The sequence below is a fragment of the Calonectris borealis genome, chromosome 3 (assembly GCF_964195595.1).
Source record: "Calonectris borealis chromosome 3, bCalBor7.hap1.2, whole genome shotgun sequence".
Classification (NCBI taxonomy): domain Eukaryota; kingdom Metazoa; phylum Chordata; class Aves; order Procellariiformes; family Procellariidae; genus Calonectris; species Calonectris borealis.
Window position 1 is genome coordinate 91,914,239 of NC_134314.1, and position 21,942 is coordinate 91,936,180.

At 37.7% G+C, this 21,942-nt stretch overlaps 1 protein-coding gene across 9 annotated transcripts in view; it reads right to left on the bottom strand.

Annotated features, from left to right (window-relative positions):
• HEATR5B (HEAT repeat containing 5B) overlaps positions 1–21,942 on the bottom strand; it is a 66,730-nt gene that overhangs the window by 8,874 nt on the left and 35,914 nt on the right. For 8 of the 9 annotated variants that reach the window (XM_075146646.1, XM_075146644.1, XM_075146649.1 and 5 more), the window contains 11 exons: positions 20,301–20,445; positions 19,223–19,462; positions 17,107–17,358; positions 14,848–15,029; positions 13,691–13,759; positions 11,244–11,423; positions 9,691–9,928; positions 8,756–9,016; positions 7,637–7,764; positions 7,306–7,450; positions 2,104–2,373 (listed from right to left, as the gene is read on the bottom strand). In XM_075146646.1, the coding sequence (XP_075002747.1) occupies positions 2,104–2,373; positions 7,306–7,450; positions 7,637–7,764; positions 8,756–9,016; positions 9,691–9,928; positions 11,244–11,423; positions 13,691–13,759; positions 14,848–15,029; positions 17,107–17,358; positions 19,223–19,462; positions 20,301–20,445 (2,110 nt within the window). The remainder of the gene's footprint in view (positions 1–2,103; positions 2,374–7,305; positions 7,451–7,636; positions 7,765–8,755; positions 9,017–9,690; positions 9,929–11,243; positions 11,424–13,690; positions 13,760–14,847; positions 15,030–17,106; positions 17,359–19,222; positions 19,463–20,300; positions 20,446–21,942) is intronic. The other variant, XM_075146650.1, reaches the window with a different exon arrangement.

Below are 21,942 nucleotides of genomic sequence, written 5' to 3' on the forward strand. Positions count from 1 at the left end.
ATTCATCAGTACTACTGAAGTGTATCATAACACAAGTCATACAAGCCAACACTTAAAATGTTGCTGTCAGTTCAGGAATGATGATTCAGCTATTAAAGTTTTGCCCTACATGGCATGTGATACATAGTATGTATCATATTGAACACATCCAGATTGTTAAATACCTTAAGACAGGATCTGCATATCGCTAGGGTCCTATAAAATAAACAACAATAAGAGGTCTGGAAACAGATATCCAAACCAAGTTATGGCACTTTCCAAGGAAGCTGGTGTGTGGTACAAGCCCCAAAAGCAAAGTAAGGAAGTTATCTGGGTCTCACATCCTGGGCAAAAGCTGTAGCCATCTAGCTACTCCACAAAGGAGACAAAACGATCCCCCTCCTACTGCATTGCTTTTCTGAAGAAATCAACACCTATCTGTATGTTTTGTGCAGCCAGTCCTGCAAATGCAAGTTAGGCATACTCAAGAAATATTTATCAAGTAACACATAACCTGACTTTAGACACATGGGAACTTTATTAGAAAGAGTTTCAATAACACATGTAGACTTTAAGCCTCTGTAGGACTGAAAGAAGGATGCTATTGGGTTTAGGCATGTAATATTAATCTACAGCTCACTTCAGACAGTCAAGTCTCTTTCCATATCTTTTCTATGCCTCATTTTCCCCCATCTGTGGAAACACAAATCCCGCCATTTTCCTACTTCTAGGATTCTGTGAGGATAAATACACAAAGTAGAATAATTATGACTGGAAGGGACTGCTGGAGGTCATCTAGTCCAACCCCCTTTTTTCAAAGCAGCAGTTCCTCTAGATCAGATTGCCCAGAATCTTGTCCAATGGAGACTGAAAGATGCTCATGTTTTAAAGAAAAAAGAAGAAATATTAAAAACCCACTCAATCACAGAAAGTGATTAATTCTTTTTGTTCACAGTTTCCCTTACATCCAAAGGCTCAATTAACACAAATGTTTGTGCATGTACTATCCCTGCCCCCCCACCAGCTATCAGCTTGCCACATCTTCTGGATGAGAAATACAGAAAAAAACAACTCTAGCAGACTCTGTAGACTAACAATAGTTTCTGAGCTACTTTCACTGGTCACTTGCCAAATGCTGGGAATCATGCCTTCACTCCAATCAACACAGAAGTAGTACCGTTACTCTTTTTGCCCACCCTTCCCTCCCCTCCCACCCCCGCCCCAAAAAAAGGAGTGGGGGGGAGGGGAAAGGAAAAAGAACCAGGAATCAAATAAAAACAGTGTAGGACTCCAGATCAGCTCAAAATCTATTATTTTTTAAAGAACAGTAAGACACAAATTGTCTGTTTGAAGACAGCCCACGCTGTGTTCTGAGCACGACTTTGTCCAAATATGTTCTTTACCATACATCTCATTAAGGGACCAAACTCTAAAATGTTTTATCTACATCAGTGTGTGAAACTTCCTGGAGATCCATGAGACAACTCTTAAGCAATTTATTCTCTGAAAACCAAAACTCAAAGAGCACAGCTTCCCATTCAATTGTGTCCTTTACCCCTGAACTCCACTCAGTGCAATTACCCTAGTTTACACATATCCTTTGTGACAGTCTCCCTGGGCAGAAGAAAGCTCTCTTTAGTTTACAGTCACATTTGGGATGACTGACAGCCAACGGCTGCAAAACCAAGTGTACAACAACTGAATTGTGCTGTTTTTTCCTCAGTAGGATTCTCTTTTCATCCAGCTGCTGCTTTTCATGAACTTCTCAGGAATTTAATTATCGCCGAGATGTCTGTATGCTTTTACAGTATGATTAAAATTGGCCAAAAGATTTCAAAATCATGAAAAAAGGAAGGGAAAAAAGTAACAATAAAATCATAGTGATAGAGCTCATTTCCTCAGCAGATTTGCAGCACAAGCAAATTTAAAATCAAATAATTTCCTTTATGTTGCTCACTGGAAAAGCCTGAGTTCTTAATTAATTTTAGAACCCAAACATACTTTTCAATAGATGACCCTTAAAGTATCCCATAAAAATATATTTACAGTTTGCTTTTAGCGTCATAGGCTCACTATGCTTCCCCTATCATAACCACTTATACATATTTTGTTACAATACCTTACCTGCTGGAGAACACAGAGAAGGCAGGTCAGACAGTATAGTAACAGTGGCAGCCACAAGACGAGCACTTTCCTCAGAGAGGTGGGATTTGGCAGCAATGTGACTTGGAGAATCTGACACTTTTGAACTCAGATGGGGCATGTGCCGTACTAGGATAAACATGAGCAATTCCATGGCTGCAAAGACTAGAGATTTTCCAGGCACAAGACCACCACTCTCACCTCCCTCTCCTAAAGCAAGAGGATTTTCTTTTTCCTCAATATCATCTTCATCTGAAAAAAGAAAAGAAATCTGAGGAGACAGTTAAGAAAGACCCCATACCAAAGATTACATGAAACACTCTAAAAAAAAAAAGTTAAAAATCAAGAAGAAAAAGTTGCTTCAACAGTGAGATATGACAAACACGTCTCATATCAAACTAAATGTTTCAGATAGAATGACTTAAAGGGGTTTAAATGCTTTAGAAGTATTGTGATTGCAACAATACTTACTAAAAATCCATCCAGAACTAGAAAAAAAAGTAGCAATACTTACACAAAATAAAGATGCAGTAATTATTTTGCTTCTTTTAAAACTGATTGCAAAATTAACAGCAATGACTGCCAAATAAATAGGCATGACAATATTTTTTTAATTTAATGGCTATTAATTAAATGTTCCACCCTGACAAAATCTTATTTCAGCGTAAATTGATTATGAAATAAGAGAACAGAAAAGCATTGTAAGATTCCATGTCTGAGTTCATGATTTCAGTGCATTCAGTTCAAAAAGTCTCTCTTTTAAATGGCAGCTTGGCCAGCTGCAGTCTTTCCTTCTCCCATGAAACAGCAACAGAGATTCAGTAAGTCAATCTGGCCTGAACTACTCTTATGGAGCTCCTATGAATTTAAATGATTGCTAGTGTTATCACATTCACTGATTTGAAAAATGCAATTGACTGGGCCTACAGTAAACAATTCCATTAATTCATATGAAGGAACAGAGCTTGCATTTTTAGCTGTGCTGGTTCCTCAAGTTCCCGCAAAATCCTCTCTCTGTTTTTATGTGGAAAACGGGCAAAAGCTAACAGTTGTTTTTTTTCCTCAACAGTATATTGTGCCAGACTAAGATCGTAGTTTTCCATAGTAAGAGAATATTCTTTGGGTTTTACTTTACTTCTTTCAGGTAAAAGAAAACATGGTAGACCTAACCTAACCAGATATCAATGAACTCTTTGCCAGGTTGCCACTTGGAAACTAATTTACCTGGCAAAGATGGAAACAGTACATCCAATGCGAGATTTTTTAAAGAAACGGTAAATGGACGATTGAACAGGGAGATGCTCTGTTAAAAGGAAGACGTTACTAAAAGTACCTCAGAAAGTAGCTTTTAAGACTGATGCTAATACCCTTATCAAGGATATTCGTGCATAAAGTAGAAATAAACTAACAGAATATGCTGATGAAAAGCCTAAGCAAAACATCAGAAGCTGAAATATCATACCAGAAGAAGCAGGGATAAAATAAGAAAGAATGAATTTTACTAAAGCTCAATAAAGGCTAAGTAGAGGAACAGGATTTAGGTATATCAACTCATCAGAGAATCTCGGAAAAATTTAAGTTGAAAGGAACGTGCATAAGTCATCCAAGTCCAATCTCCTGTTCAAAATAAGGCCAACTTGAAAGCTAGAGCAGGTTGCTCAGGGCTGGTCCAGTTTTGAATATCTCCAAGCATGGAGATGCCACAACATTCCTGGGCACCTGTTCTACTGTTTCACCACTCCCATGGTGACAAGTTTTTTCCTTGTATCCCATCCGGATTTCTATTGCTAGAACTTGTGTACGTTGCCTCTTGTTCTTCCACCATATCCCTTCCAGGAGAGTATGGATTGGTCTTCTCTTTAAATCCCCTTTAAGAAGGGGGATTGCTATTCTATCCCATATTAACCCTCTCTTCTGCAGACTAAACAAGTTCAGCTCTCTCAGCGTCTTCTCACATGTCACATACTTCACCTCCCTAAGCAGCTTAGTGGACCTCCACTGGAGTTCCCTTCAGTTTGTCAACATCTCTCTTATTCAGGATGAGGGGGAACAGCGAAGAAAACTAGACACTGCTTCAAATGCATCTTCACACGCTCAAGTTGAAAGGAAAATCATATCCCTTAATCTACTGGTCATGCTTTTCTAATGCAGCCCAGTAACAGAATCTTCAGCATTGCATAGGCACACCACAGATTCACATTCAACTCGTTATCCAGCAAATCTGCTATTCAGTCTGTCAGCCCCCCAGCCTATACCAATGTACAGGGTTATTCCATCCCAAATGCGCGATTTTGCATTTGTCTTTGCTGAACTTCAGCAGGTTCTCAGTCCTGCAGCTTGAGATTCCCCTGAAGGGCAGCACTGCCCTCCAGTGTATCTACCACTTGCACAATTTGGTATCATCCACAAATTTGCTGAGGGTGCATTCTGTCCTATCATCCAGGTTGTTAATGATGATGTTTAACAGTAGCAGACCCAATACTGAACTCTAAGTTGCAACCAGCTGCCAGTTAGGCTCGAATCACCAAACTCCATTCAAGCACAGCAGTCCAGACAGTTATTCTCCTACTTTTCAGTCCACATCTCTCCAATTTGACAATGATACTATGGGGTACTGGGTCAAAAGCCTTACAAAAGTCAAGGTAAACAATATCCACCACTCCCCCTTCATCCAAAGCCAGTTATTTCATCACAGAGGGTGATTAGGCATTATTTGTCCTTGGTAAGTCTTTGCTCACTATTTCAAATCACATTCTTCTACTTCATGTACTCAGAAGAGGTTTCCAAGGGAATTTACTCCAAAATATTTCAACACACACAGTAGGCTGACTGGCACATAGTATCCCAAAACCCGCCTCACATCTTTACTTATTGAAAGTTAGACATAGCATCTACTTTTTGCCATTCATCGGAAAGCTTTCTTGAGCACCACAGCTTTTCAAAGATGACTGCAGCAGCCTCAGCATGTCATCAGCCAGCTCCCTCAGATGCATCCCATCTGGTCCCAGGGTATATCCAGCTTTTACCTAAGTGGCCCCTAATCTGATGCTTATCTACTGTAAGCAGCAATTCTCTCCCCTAAACTTGCTCCCTAGACACAGAGACACAGGAGGACTAAGCAAAGAAGATAACAGTGCCTCAGCTTCCCCCACAATGTGTTTTGTCATTAGATAACCCGATCCATTCAGCAGCAGATCCAAATTTGCTTGGTCTTTTTGCTGCCAACATATCTATAAAAGCCCTTCTTTTCACACTTGACATTCATCACCAGTCTCAGTTCCAGCCAAATCATGGCTTTCCTAATTCCACTCCTCCATACCTGAGCAGACATCTTCAGTAGTCTTGCTGGGCAGTTTGCCCCCACTTCCACCATCCATACACTTCCTTGTCACATTTGGGAACCTCTGACTGAGCTCAATCAGCCAAGTCAGCCTCCTGCCATGCCTGTTGGGCGTCCTGCGCTTTTGGATGAGCTATTTTTTGTCACTGAAGATGAACCACCTCGCTTTCCTTTGCCCTTCTGGGAAGCTTACCACAAGATCTTGTCTGCAAGCTCCCTGCACAAGCCCAAGTCTGCTAAGTCAGGCCAAAGCTTTTGCTCTGCTACTTGCTTTCTTCATTTCCCTCAGGATCAAGAACTCCACTATCTCATGGCTGCTACAGCCACAACTACCATTAACCTTCATAACCATTTCTTCAGTATTAGTGAGGAGCAGATCCACTTCCCTTATTTGGACTGCCCAGCATCCGGACTGAAAAAAACTGTGCCTCATACGCTTCTGAAAGCTTCAGATTGTTAGCATCCTGCAGTGTTGCCCTTCCAGCACATGTCTGGATAGTAAAGGTCTCTCATGAGACTCCCATAGCTTGCAATTGGAAGGCTTCTTCCAGTTGGTTTCATATGGCTTTACCCACCTCCTCTTCTTGATTAGGCAGTCTGTAGCAAACAAGAAGAGAGTTCCTGACCGGTGTGACCCTTCACTTCCTCTTAGTGGTATCAGTTCTGACCTGTCAAAGAGGGATGGCTGGTCCAGATACTACCCTGACAGCTTGTTCCTCTTCTCCTCTTGCCAGATCTCCATAGTCTTCTCCAACTAGATGCCTAGAGATAAAGCCTTTTGTTGCTGGAAGTCACAACCTTGCAGCCTCCACCTTCATGGGAGTCCCATCCTCCAGGGCCATATTCCAGCACAGCCTAAGGCTGTCCCTCCTTCTGTGACACATGGGGCTTGGGCTCCTGCACCTGCAGGATCTCTGTGAAGAAGACGTCATTCTTCCATTTGCCTTTCCTCACACTACACAGTCTGCTCACCTTCACAGGCATTTCCTTCGCATCTCACAGGTGAGACCAATGTCACCTCCAGCCCTGGCTGCACAGACAAGCACCTGGAGGAGAGTCACATCAGGACTTTCATCTGAATTTCAAGCCAGGTTATTAGACCTCTGATGTGCCAGAGGTGACTGTTCCTCAGTCAGCAGACTGTGTCTTGCTGTATGTCACTGCCATCATTATGCTGACTCAAGCAGTCTTGTACAGTCTTGAGCAGCACTCCTGGGCTGCATGAGCATGCCTTTCCATGCAGACTGCCTTGCTCCTTTTTGCACACCCTGTTCCCAGAGCTCCTGGTTGCTGACACACCCTGAGTGTCAGTGAAGTAAGAACCCAGATGCAAGTCTGCTCCAGTTCCTGGCAAGATCTCCTCGGCAGGCAACTTTTCACACTGGTTCCAGTAGCAGTTCACTCACCTCACGAATGCCAGGTGTGCCAGGGATGCACTACAAGACCCTACATTGGGGGCTGAACCATTAAACTTCAGAGAAAAGGTAAATTAAGTGCTAGGAGTCAGTCAATAGAGAAACATTAATGAAACTGAGCAAGGTATTAAGTGTAAGACCTTAAGTGGTGTGCTGGGTATAATTTTTATCACCCATATTCAAGAAAAATGAATGAAAACCATGACATGAAAAGAATAACCACTAGAATGATCAGAGGAAGAAAAACCACATCTTACAAGCGTTAAGAAATCAGCAGGTAAGATTATGAATACATCGGAAGTATCTGTGGAATACACAGCATTTTCCTCCTCACTTTAACCATACTCTAATGCATTTTAGTTCCTTTCCCAATACGAAAACCTGTTGCTTATTTACTCTGCAAAGCAAGCCGTGTTTTCAAAATCTTACTTAGAGTGTTCCTTTTTTCCTGCAAATAATCTTGAGCTGCTCTTACTATCTGCTGGACAACTCCTGTGACCAGTAGCTGGACTGAAGGAGGATCCCAGGTCAGGAGGAGTCGGTGAAGCACACTCAAGAGTTCAACACCAAGGAGCTACAGTAAGACAAAATACATATTAAAACAATTAATTAGGACTTAACAGTTCCTAATTGTTACGTCACTTGCTTATGATGAGCAAATACTTCTCTCATACAAAAATAATTACAGCTTTTGTGATCATCACAGATGAAAGACCAGGACCTAGAAAAAGCTGATTGTTACAACATGCTCATACAGTACCTGATCCTCTGCAATATGGATCCTGGCACAAGGGGAATCCAATAAAGTATGAAGTGCTTGTAAACAAGATGTAACATGCTCAACAGGCTCTTCAGGTCGTGGGGAACACAGAAACTGTATGCTAACACCTGAAAAGAGCAATAATTAAAAAGAATGTTCACATAATCATAAAATCGTTTTCTTTTTTAAATTTCTTTAAAAGTATAGCAGGTTCTTAACAACTTCAGAAAGATACATGTTTTTCTCAATTTTTCTTCCTTTAAAGGAAAAGAGTTTATGTATTAGAAATAGCAAAATTGTATTCGCTTTCTCTTCTGCATCACGTCTTCCCAAAATTTGGCAGGAAAAATAATAAACAGTGACAGCAAGCAATTTAGATTACCAAATGGAAATCCATGCTTTGTTCTAAAGATCTGTAAGACAGACTTCTGAATCCTTCAGTTGTAAATTGAGTTTTATTTTATTGAACTCTTTTAAATGTAAAGATAACTGAGATGAAGTTAAGCCTCAAAAATTATGCAATATTCATATTATACATATGGCACTTAATTCTGGTTTTAAATATCTGTATCTCAGCAAACTGTTGTCATTCCTCAGAATAAGTGATCGTATCCACCTCTTAAAGCTGTTAGATAACAACAAAGGGAAACAGTGAGTGCCACTCACGTAGCTATAGATGAAAACTGATGCAAAAGCTACTCCATGTGACTTGTCAAATATCAGTCTCTACTGAACTGTGTTTTTATGGGGGTGTGTATTTTAATTAACCTTACAGCTTTTGTGTCTTTGAAGCATAACATTTTGTATCATCTGAATTATATTACAGCATAGAACAGTTCTTACTCATTTTATTCAATTACATAAATAAACTAGATATACAACTAGTACTCTATATACTCTATAAAATCACAATAACGACAATGACAAATATTCTGGTAAAGCTATAAAGAACACAGGAGGCAGACAGAGAGGAGGAGACAGAGATATTTTGAAACATTACTGTCCAGACGTGTGATGCATTTTAAACTTCCTAGATTTCAAGCGAAGTATCTTTTCTTATTCCCACACCATTTCATACCATAATGTGCTGGTACTGAACTCTAAACTTGTAACTCTTACCCAAAATTAAGTGCATTCGATCTTTGTTTATCTCCTGCAAAGATTTAGTGGTAGGTGGAGTTCCAGGTGTCTGGTTTAAGATAATGGATGTAGCATGTTTCTGTGAATCGGGCATTGCTGCAGCAGTCTCTTCTGTTGACTCTGAAGCATTAAATCCTGTACTGTTTAGCCAAAGTGCCACTGCATGTAGTATGGGAGCCCAGGAGTTTCGGTAATGCAGTCTAGCTGTATCAATTGTTTCTGGAGTGTAAAATGCTCCCCCTGTTAAAGTAGCAAAGCAAAGGTAAATTCTGAAATTCTCTGCAAATAATAGACAAAAAGCACATACTCTAAATTTATTAGTTTATTTACTCTGGGTGTATTTGATCATGTACATAGTCAGATGTAATCCTTGTGCATCTCAATTTTCCTTGTGAAGGAGCAACATTAGTACCTCTCATAAGAAAGTGCAATGGCCACGATGGAACAGTAAGCAGAGAGCAAGAAAGGCAGGCAAAGTCATCAGGTCTTGCAGCATTTTTCATACAGAACACTCATTCTTAACTCAGTAAAATATTATAAGATAGTATTCACTCTAATTTCAAGGGCTATGTTTTTGTTATAATAAACATTTTTTAAATGTTAAATTATAAAATGTTATAATGAACATTTTTTGCATTTGACATCAAAGTATCAGAGATGTAGAAGTATTCATAGTTCTACAAAGACATGGTTTTAATGATCTGTGTGATTCAGATAAAGAATATCTTAATTGCAGATTAAAGGAAAAAAGCACACTCAAACTTCAAACATACATTCCTATTACACATAGGCAGAAATTTATCACTTGCCTAAAAAACGTGCCTGCCAAATAATTTATAGAATAATTTTAAAGTCTCAACTAAGGGTTTCTTTCTGTTTCTCACAACAAGACAAAAAGAAATTCCAGTGCTTACCATCTGGTGGAAGCTGTGTAGCAAATTCAGCTGGTAAAGTCAAAAGAGCATAATCTTTCAGTGCAGCTAACCAGAGACGGCTAAGTGCAGGCAGCTCAGGTTGTACAAGTGTTATCAAACTGTCTGGTGGCAGCTCATCTATACTACCAAAATCATCCTCATCCTCCTCTGTGCTCTTTAAAACACGCTTTGGTTTGGTCTCTGCTTCTTTCTTAATTTTCATGGCAACAACGTACACCTAGAAGAAAAACAGATATGAAAGTACATGCTGTAAGACCCTAAAAAGAAAAAAAGCAGCAGCCCTTCCCATGTGAAAGTAACAGATCCCATACACAGATGACTTACCGGAAAATGACTGGGAAAAAGAGAATTGCAATACATTTACCTTTTATTTAATAATTTTTTTCTTTTATTTCTACCAGTATATAACACTTAGGGGCATAAATGGAACTTTCCTAAAACAATCTGGCTACACACTTTTTTTCCTAAAAAAGTGTCGATTACTGCTGCTTTACACATATTGATTTAAATAACTGATTTCATTAAGTCAATGCATCCTTATTGCAAAGATTTCTTTGACCTACAATTAAGAGCTACTAGATAAATTAGAATAATTGTGACTTTCTGGGAACAGATTAGGTATCATGAAGACATGAAAATGGCTTTAAATGTGTTACACGAATACAAGAACATTTTTATGTTTGTCTTTGATAGATGCTATGAAAGGATAAAAGGATTTTCAAAAACTTAGATAAATATGGGAATAAGCAGAAATATCAGAAAAATACAGTACAAATAAGCATTTTTAGAAAAGAAATAGAATAGAAATAAGTGTCTTCACACAACAGATGCTCCATATTAAAGCTGAAAATTACAGTATGGGGTGATTAACATTACACAGCTGAAATGTTAATACTTTCCTTCGTAATTTCAAAAGTAACTTCCACGAAAATTTAATGAAAAAATCCCAAACCTTAAAGTACTATACTAAAAGAAACCAAAATACCATTTGTGTAATTATATGTAGAGCTCTATAGCATGCAAGTAGCATTTCAGAAAGCAAGGCAATATAAGTAGTGCTAACTCTGTCTTTTGTAAATAGTTGAGGATTTCTGGTATTCCAGCCATTCCCCAACAATATCTACATTAAGTCTGTAATTTATTATGAACACCTTGACAAACTCCTAGTTAATTAACTGCAATATTCTACCAGAATATATTTGAAGGTTGTTTGGTTTTTGGTTTTTTTACGTTTAAGAGCAGTAAGATGGGAGGAAAATCAAAATCTGATAGGGTATGAGTGTAGACTTTAATACAGAAAAGTGCAGTAAAACAAAGATCAATCAAGCATCACTGTAAATATGGATCAACAGAATGACAGAAAATAGAACAGAGAAAGATATAGAGATGAAAACACCCCAGGAGTGGAACTGCAACAGGTAAGGAGGAGGGCAGGTGCAAGGCTCACTGGCTGAACAGCCAGTGAGGTGTGAGGCTGCTGTTATGCTGCAAAATCTTTTCAAACTTTTAAAGATTCAATGGTCAATGTTTACCTCAGCCCATGCTTTTAGAACTGCAAGTTTTTCCATAGTAGTTGCACTCTCTCGGTAAAGCTGGCTAGAAGATCCCTTTCCCGCTTGCACTTTATCCAGGGAAGAGACAAGAAGGTTGTGAACTCGGCGGAGGTCATTCAGGTCACTTACAACCCCACTTCCTATCCAAGTGCTACATACCTAGACAACAAAGGTTAGAATCATTCTAAACTAGCAAAAAAACCAACCACCTTCTACATGGAAAAAAAAAAAAAATCTGTAAGAAAACAAAACCCAAAACAACTACCACAAAAAACATTAGCAGCTCTCCTCCTGCTTAATATCAAAAAATCCAAGGTTTTCCTTTTTTCTCCCCACCCATGATAACAGAATTGCTCAGGTGAGTGCTTACAAAGGCTGTACTTGCAAACCATACTACAATGGAACTTAATAGATACATGGAAAATACTTAAAATAGTTTTTTAATCCTCCATAAATAGGTAATAAAAATTTTTGTATTCTGTTCCCAAGTGTCTGGTCAAATCATTTAAGTAATGGGTCATTGCATTCACTGTGAAGAATATATTGGACAATATATATAGCAATCAATAAAAGTACATCTTTAAAAATCTGCACCTCTCAAATTATATATTAAGCCTCCATACTACTGAGAAGCTTTCAAGATCATTAACGTCAAGAAAACATCAAGAAATGACCGAGATAAAAAAATCTTTTAACAACTGGGCTCTGATGTGGAACTATCAGTACCACGTTCTTAACAGTCAATACCAGACATGGCGGACAGACAGTTGAGTGCCTCCCCACTTTTCTTTTCTTTTGAATTAAACGGACCCAAACAGGTATGTAAAATCCAAACATCATACAGATCAGCTGCTCTTGTCTAGTGCTATAAAACACATTCACGCCCAGACATAATGCAGACTATAGAAGAATTCTGGTGCAGCTACTTTTCTACCACAAAAAAAAAAAAAAAAAAAAAAAGAAAGGACAAATTTTTCCAGAAGAGCTTGATTCTGGTGGTGATTCTACAAGGATGAGGAACATAAGCAAAAAACCCCACAGAACTCAAGCGGTTCAGATTTTACATATTCTTTTTTCATGGCATTTTTGTCCTATCTCCAATTTATTTATTTTGCTTTTAGAGAACCAGTTCCATGAAAGCCTTTGGGGAAGGGCCTCTCATGATCTGGAATGATGGACATATTTGAAGTAAAGTAAACACAAACACAAAAAGTGTCCCGAAGGTGCACAGGACAAGGCTGCTGAAAATCTGTCACAAATCCGTAATTCATTCACAGTAGGACTAAGACCAGCTTCACTTCTGCTGCTGGGAAAGTCAACAGCTGTTTCAGTAATGACATAAAACTATAACAACGTCAAAGTCATTCAGTGCAGCTCATCTCTGCCCATGTAACTTATAGTGAGCGAGTTAAATATCCAAACCTAACCTCCAACCATTTGATCCTGTAAGTGCACACATCCACTTTGAAACTGATTGAATAGGGAAAATTTTGACAAGTTACAAAGAATGTTACATGTTTTCACGCAAACTGCCTCTTCATCTAGCTTTAAACGCACAGAAATTTTCCATAAGGGAAGATGAGCATATTCTTTCCTACGTATAGATACCAAATTATGCCATATTTGATCTATCCTTATAAGTTTTGCTGGAAATATATATAAAACAACAACACAAAAATCACAGTCCTGCTGGACCAAGATTTACGAAACCAAACTCACATACACAAAATTAAAACTGATGTTTGCATAGCTAATTAAACTGCTGCTTTAAACTACAGTAGTAATTTAGCTGTGTAAACCACATACCAGATACTACTACAGCCATGTTGCTGATAGCCAATTTAAACTACAGTAGCACAAGATCATACACAAGAAAAAACACACACAAAAAAAAACGTTCACTGAATTTTCACTGAGAGGTTGTTACTATGACTGTAATGAGAATGCTCAGAGCTTCTAAAATCTAAAACAGTGTATTAATCTGAATGGAAGATCAGTGTTTAAAGGTAAATTATCAGTAATCCCAAATATTTGATCGGACTGAAAGGCATCTCAATAAATACGTTACTATTGGTCTCATTAAGCAAGGGGTTTTTTCCTCCTTTTTTTTTGTTTGGTTTTTTGTTGTTGTTGTTGGGTTTTTTGTTTTGTTTTGTTTTTCCTTTTAGCAACAAATGCAGAATTGACATGGAGACATAATTAGTTTCAGAAAGACTAAATATTTTCTCATGTAGCTCCCAAAAAGGACTTTTGCACTTCTGAGGAACAAAATATATTACTAGGAGACTCAAAAGGTGTTGCAAAAACATCACGACTTAGGATTACAAAATTTTCCAGCCATTTGCTAGTACTTCTCTTCTGCATCCTTCTTTCAACAAGAAGGAAAATCAGTTTGGCTTATGTTATCTGAACATTTTCCTCTGTACCTGGCAGGCCTTTGCAGTTATATCGGACGGTGTATCTTGGGAAAAAGCTGGCCTCAGGGCAGCTCCAACCTGTTGATAGGAAGAAAAATTTAAAAATCCAATGAAAACAATAGTGATACAACATTCTTCATCTCACCTTGTTTAAGGCTCAAGCACATATACAGAACAAGCAAGACAAGATTGCCAATTTTGGCTTTACAGTTACATTCCAAACTTATCCTTGTTGTCTAGCAGACATTTGCAATAGTATTCTTTAAACAACAACAAAGAAGTCCTAAACTAGTTTTTTTCCTGCTTGCCCATTGCCTTTTTAAGCCTCAACTACCTTTGTCAAATATGTGGTATTATCTTTCTTCTGTTAATGAGTACCCTTTTAATCATGAAAGTATTACAGGTGCAATTTATGCTAAAGCTCAAGAAGCCAATGAGTTTTTGATGTCCAAAGGAATAATGATGTGAAATCAAACGTTTATGGTTGGATTTGCATCAAGTTCCCAAAATGACAAATTCTGACAAAAAAGCCTTTTAGGCAGTTGTTATAAGGCAGCATTTTTCAGAAACAAAAGGAACCAAGTCAAAGAGACAGAAACAATGGTTGCAGCGCTACAGAAGGAAGAAGAAAAAGGCAGGAAGTGAAAAGGATGAAAGCCTGCCTTTAAAAACTATTTGCAAAGATCCTGAAGACACAGTGAAGGCAAAAGAGATGAAAGAGTTAAGCTATGCAACAAAACAAAGCAATAATACCCCAAAATAAATCTTCAACTCCCACCTCCCATTCCTACACTTTTGCAGGTTTCATGTAAACAAAAGTATATTCATTAATTCCCAAGAAAACAGATTTATTAGATTCAATCTGGAACTGAATCAGCGTTATTTTCCAATTCCTAATTCTACAAATGAAATGCCTCTCTTACCAAAAATTAAATGTAACTTGTATTATTTAGCTTTCAAAAATCAATAGCTACTGAATTTTTAAATTTTATCAGCTACTAGATTATAATAAATAGGAAGAGATACAAAAATAAAAGTCTCTTCAGTACATTTTCACACACAAAAATCTCTTCACAGGTCTTTTGAAGTTATAGAATGTTCTCAAAGCTAATTCTGGCATATTGGCATAAATATACAATTTCCTGAACTTATAAAGGAGGTCTCACATTAGCCTGATACTGCTCCAGTATCACATGGCCTGGAAACTCTGGCTCAGGAACCGATGCAAATTTCTTGATAATGTCTTCAAGAGCTTGAAGACCCGCCATTCGTAATTGGTTGCTGTGATCAGTCGCAGCCATGAATGCCATTCGAATAAGGTCAGAGAGATGGAGTACCAAGAAGTCATCTTAGAACAAAACAGAAAGAACTATTTAGTAACTTAAAAGATAGCTAACATGACAGATATTTGTAATATTTTCCTCACTGACATGTACAAATTTTACCTATTCTTTTTCGAAGATCCACATTTAGGGTATGGAAGAAGGCAGGAAAGAAGGTAATCTATTTTTCTTTCTCCCCTCCCCCATCCCCCCAAACGATACAAGGATTTTTATTCCTAAGACAACTTTAAAAATTCAGCACAAATTTGAAACAAAATGAAATATATGATATACAGAAATTGCATTGAATAGAGTATGTAAATGTGGCTGAGCAGCTTAGACGAGATTAGAACATTTAGTAAAACTAATTTTAGTGATCCCCCCCAAACCTACAAAAAAATCTTCAAGACAATTCCTGTTCAAGTCCTATGCTTATAGTGACCCCTGCTGATAAAGGAAAACCTCGTCACATTTAAACACCTAAAAACTAAGTATGCCTCTAGTTCTGCTCCCAAAAGCCACATCCAAGGCGGTAAGTAAGCAGCAGACAACATGCAGAAAAGAACAATACATAACTCAGTAACATTTCCGAAAGGATTATTCTTCTCTATTTTTATTCATTTTATTTCTTTCCTTACTCGCAATTTGAAATTACCAGATGTTGTACAACTAATACAAAAATAAGTTATTTAAAAATGTAGTATCGAGGGTGACTAATAAAAACCACAAATTATGAAAGCTCTACATATTTTCAAGTCTCAAGGTAAAAAAGAAAAGTTTATTTTGTAGCTGAAACTCTTCAGAGGCATGTCAGTAAAGAAAGACTGGAGATCACTTAAAAACTATGAAGTGGTAAAGTCTGGACTTACTTTTTAAGACCATCACAGATGTTAGTAAAATTTAAATATTTTGGAATTGAAGTTGGGGAGGTAGAAGTTTGCTGAGTTTTCCTTTTTACAATGATACCAAACACATCAAGTTCACTTTAAATAAATTCAGACAGATAAATTCTCAGGATTATATGCAATCCCCTGCGGGATCCTATAAGCAGCAGTTATTTCATGATTTTCTCTATAATACAACACCATCTCAAAATAAACTTTCCCAAAACTCTTCCCTCTTAATCTTCAAACAGTGACCTCAGCCTCAAATCAAGTCAGAAACAAGATTCTCACAAAACCAATGCACAGTGCCAAAACCAGATTGCATCAAAGCAACACAAAGACTTGATAAATCTCCATACCATAATAGACACCCTCAACAACATAGACACTAAAATCCATTAATCTCATGCATTCTAGGATGCTCATAATATTCATCCTCCATACACAAAGTCCTCGTGAGCACTACATGGGTGAAAGCAAACAATCACTATGCACCAGAACCAATACAAATGGACAACTCAAGGACAGAAACCTCCCACCGTCCGTTCGAAAAAACATTTCTTCACAAAATGGTCATCTCTGACCTCTCAATTTTGATCCTCTAACTCCTAAGAGTATCTTTAAAACAAGAGCTTTAAAACTAGTATTTATCACTCTCATGGATATCAAAAGAACCAACTTTATAAAGCAGCTGGGTCCGTGTCTTATGATAACTCTCTCCCACATCCCTCACCTCGCAACCAATGCCACAACAATAATTACCTGGCCTTATTTCTTTTTTCTTTCCCTTCAGTATGGAGATGCTAAAAGAATTTCTGAAGTCTAATTCATTGCTGTCATTATCTTAAACTCAGAGAAACTATTCCCAGCTCACCCTTAGCTAGAAGTTTACTGCTTCTATTTCAGGCTGGAGAAAAGGTTTGCAAATCTAAGAGTATTTTTTTCCAAGTAGATCAGTCTGTCAGAACTTATATCCTCCAACAAATCGCATTCTTTGTGTTCATGGTATGGTAACTACAATGGTTATACAACTACAGTTTTATTGCCTTTTGCTGGCCATTTCCTTTGTTTTTAACAATTTGAATGAAAGGATAACTGTTTATATCTTTTTCTTGCTTGTGTAATCTTAAGCTGTAAAGAGGTGTCAAAAATTAAAAAAAAAAAAAAACAAAAAAACAAAAAAAACCCACTAAACAAAACATGCACATTCTGTAATTACTTTTGGGGTTTTTAAGTCTGGCTGAACGAGCCAGTGCCAGATCAAAGTGTGCCTTGTTCGCATTCTCACACAGCATGATAACTCGGCACAGACAGTCTGCTGCAAACACACGAGTTGCCCAACGAGGTGCTACAGAAGGCTTGGATTTATCCTCTTCACCCAAGGTGGTAAACATTGTATCATCGTCCATCTCATCCTTCTTCTCTGATTCCTCATCCTTCCCTCCTCCCAAGGGAGCAGCAGTGCTCATGTCTACAACATTAACAATTAAAACAATTAGAACAATTAAAAAAAAAAATCCCACTGTTACAATCCGCAGAAGACAGCTAAGGATATAGTCAAGCCTTTCCTCACACTCAGATTCAAAACAGCCTAATTCTTCCGTTGAAACAACAACATTTGAAAAATGTAGAAAGGCATAGGAATATCAACAGAAGAAATGTCTTCCACCTCTAATCTGGGCTATGTTACCCTTTATTTGGATTAAATTATATGAAATAAATTCCTGTAATGTTAATTCTCCACAGATACCAACTATAGCTGAATCCCGTATCTAAACTTCTCACCTTTGAAAATTAACCTATTAAATTGCCAGTAAACAGGGTAAGGAGATTACCAGGCTCAGAATCAAAGAATCAGCTTGGCTTTGAACTATTCAGCTTGTTTCAAGTAAAAGCTAGAGTGCATGTTAAACTGAAACAAAACTACAGAGTTCCAGTTCATGGGACAGATATGCTGCCAAGTAGGCAGTTTATGGCACCCACAAATGTGCTTAACATTCAAAAAACTCTTTTCTCTAAGTGTGGCTGTGAGACTTCATTTCAGAAAACAAAAATACTTCAGGGATCACATTAAAAAAACCAAATCCAAACAGGGACAAAAACAACTCACCAAACATGCATATACACTTCTGCTATTCAGAAATGAGAACATAAAATCTCAATGGCAAGGTCTAAATTAGCGAAATGCCAGATACTGACCAAAATTACTCTGGCAATAATTACAGGAGAACAAGAAGACATTATTGCAAGGGTAACCCACTTCAACTAAGGCATGCTTCTTAGAAAGTCTAAATTTAAGCAGCTGAAGAGCCAAGTCATTTAATAAAGAGAGAAAGGCTATGGCAAATCAAACATGGATGAAGCCAATTCACAAGAAGAGTGTTTTGAGAAGGCATCCAGGACCTTATGTGGCTGATTTATAAGTCTCTGCCTAAAAAGCAAACCAGATTTTATTCATATACCAGTTAGCTGGATTAAAGGAGTTCAAAATGAAGTTGCTGGCTTATTAAAGTACAGCTGAGAGAAATTTATTTAAATATGGTTCTCTCAGAAATTATCTCACCTACTAATAAATAAATAAGAGATTGGACAACCATGTTAAAAACTTTAAAGCCCATCCCACATGAAATAAGAAAAGGACATGCCAACTTCAAACTCAGGAAACAAGGTCTTTCTCACTGGGCAAATATATGGTAACTACATTGCATAAAGAAATCATTGGTAGCATTACTCATCAGGAAATGGCAACATTTAGAAAGAGCTTCAGGATGAACTCACAGTATACCATAAACACATATAAATGCAAGAGAAATGAGCAGCACCTGTGTCACAACCATCCTACAAGCTGAAAAACAGGAACAAGGTCTCAGAGGACAAGATCTTTGCAAACAAGTCTGCAAAGCTGAACAACTAGCAAAAGTTTCATCACCACGGTAACCCATCACATCAATAACTCACAAAACCTCATAAAAGAAAGTTCAGAGTGTGTACAGCACTCTTCCTTCTGTATGGTCCTGATGTATAAAGGCTAAAAAGAATATGTCTGCTTTCACTAAGATACTGAAATGTCAGAGTAACAATCACACTGCTTCTCTGCTGGAAATCCTACTTTAAGGCAGCTAACTTTTTAAGATTAAAAGCAGTATTTTAAAACTTAACATAACATTGATGATTTCTTTTTTCTAAGCAAGTTTTAATGCACTATAATCAAAGTTCTATATACAATATAAGCTGTGTCTTAACTAGGATAAAAGACAAGCTCCAAACACATATTGCCAGAAGATGCCAATACCAAGGACGTACTGTCATTTATGTGAACATTATAGAACACTTACCACTGGAAGCTGCAAGGACATCCTTACAAAGCATTAGCCAGTGAGAAAGATTTTCTACTGCCAGTGATGAAAGCATATGTCCCAGGGTATCATGGATATCTGAGCACAACTTCCGATCAGTCTCCCGATCCAACATTCCAAAAAGGACACCTTCGAGGCCTGTCTCTGTTATATTAACCCCCTGATGCCGGGAATGAGCATCTCGCCGAGAACCAGCTCCTGGTGCAAAAGGATTCATATCTGCAAAATGATAATGAGAAATCTTTTCTGAAATCAGTAACTCAGTTTTAAAATTTGGAATAACAGACTAGTACTGGACATTGTGTATTTGTGCGTGTATAGTTCAGGCAATGATACACCAAAATGTTACTGAATTTCTTCTGAATTAACCCTAGAAAGATTTTAATACAGCAATTAATTTAATATATTTTCTGCAAGGCAAATAACACCTCATAGTATTACTTCAAAAAAAAAAAAAGTACACACCCCATGAATTTGTTAAAACCCCTATTAGTACTGGACTCTAAAGAATCTTTCCAGAGACAGACTTAACTGCTGTGATTTAATACAAGTAAGCTCACGATTTTACGTTCGTATGAAGACTGTGCGGATCAACACTGTTGAGCCTCCTATTTTCAGAATAAAATGATACATGTAAGAATTGAGCCAGCCAGCAAAGTCCACAGGCTAGCAAACGTGCTGCTAACAGAATACAACAAAACCAGATATCTCAAACAGCATACAATTAAGTCAATTTTCAAAAGAGCAAGACCTAAAATACTAGAAAAACTGTAAAATGTTTCCACTGTATATACACTGCGTTCCCTACTTGACTGCCGCTCTTAGTGGGGCAGAGAAGTTTAAGTCATAATTTAACTTTTTGTAAAGATCAAAGTGAAATTCAAGAGGTAAGCAGGGGTGTGGCCAGAAGTTACTGGAGCTGGAAGGGATGGTTTTAGTTTTTTGGGGTTTTTGGGGGGGTGGGAGGGGTTTTCCCCCTCTCTGATGGCAAACCACACATATGCCCACATATGGGCACTCAACTGTTACAAAAATGCCACATGAAAAAAATACGTACTGATGCCACTGTTTTCTTTGTCTCCAGCATTTTTTGCTAAGCTCATGGCATATTCACATACTTCTGCTGCTTCCCTCTGAGCAAGCTGTCGTAAACATGCAACTGCAGCCCGGCGAAGCAGCAAGTGGGAGCTGCACAAATGAACCTAAAATCAGAATCATTACAGGTGAGTGAACTGCTGCACGCCCGTATCAATAAATCAGTGCTGCTAAGGACTAACAGCATTCTACTTTTCAATTATATGCCCACGTGTGAGCTGTTGGGTACCAAGCTTTTTACAAGACCTTGAGAGTTCAGAAGTCTGCACTTTTTATAATGTACAAATGTGAAAATAAAGCTGACATATACAGAGCTGACAGTTGTTATCTGGTTAAACAGATAAGAGCTTAAATATTGGAACTACTGCGCCAGTGTGATTTTATACTAATTACACTTTCCAATCTGTTACACTCTCCAGTACTACTCAACCTCATATTCTGCTATAGCTGTAAATCACATTCTTTTAAACAAAAAGCCATCATCAGCTGCACCACACATGACAGCTATCATAAAAACTTTTATTTCAAACTTGTAACAGAATTTATAGCATAAGTTTTTATAAATACCTCCCAATAAGACAGCTTCAGATTTCTTTGCTAACCAACACTGGCTTCTAATTCCTTTTGAATCACCTCAAGTACAAGCAAATATTTTTCGTATTGAAAAATTGTGCATGGTCCCTATTTTCCTGAGAGGAAGTAGCTGCACAGAGAACTGTATGTTTTTCTACAGTGGAAGAGATGAAGAGTGCTCTTTAAGAAACTCTGATTCTTTATTTACCCTGGGGAATTTGTTTTTAATAAACCAAATACACATTTGCTTTCTCAGTATTAGGTTATTATGTGGATAGAAATTGCTTTCCTAAATGAAAGGGTTGTATAGTTTATAAAGCATTTTAACAGTAGATCTTTATTCCACATATGAATATACAAGATTTTAGTCCTGAAAAAACAAGCAGTCTTTAAAGAACCTCTAAATATCACACTGAGGTTGTTTTAATGGAACTAAAACACAGAACATTTGGGGGATTTAATTAATGGAAAGAGTATTCCCTGTTTTAAGTTACAAAACAAACAACTAGTGGTTATGAAGCCAATGCAGGAAGAAGAAATGAAACTACAGTGCGGAACTGTGCGGTTTAATTTTGATACCTGGCAGTAATTCCATTCAAAAGTGAGTTAGAAAGCAATGAAGAGTTTGCTAATGGGGTAGGTAAGGCAGTCGTTGCCTACATACCTATGTATTTGCAGTATAAAGAAACGCGTAAGGCAATTCAGAGGAAAACTTTTCAAACTAAGCATGACTTGGAAATAAGGAATATGAGAAAAGAGAAGGAAAATAGCTTTGTTTAGCAGAGGACCATAAAGGAACAGGAAAGAGACAGCAGAAAACCTTGGCAAAAGTTTTCAAAATCGTCATTCCTATATGAACTTCACTCTCTAATACTACCTACTAGTACTTACAGAGTAAATGGCTGTAGGGATTGTTTGTCATGTTGTACATAGTATTCATATAAAAGGGCCTACCTACTTTTAGGTACGCTGCACCTCTTTCATGCAAAATTTTGTGGAAGGACAAATGACAGATTCTGGGAACACACTGC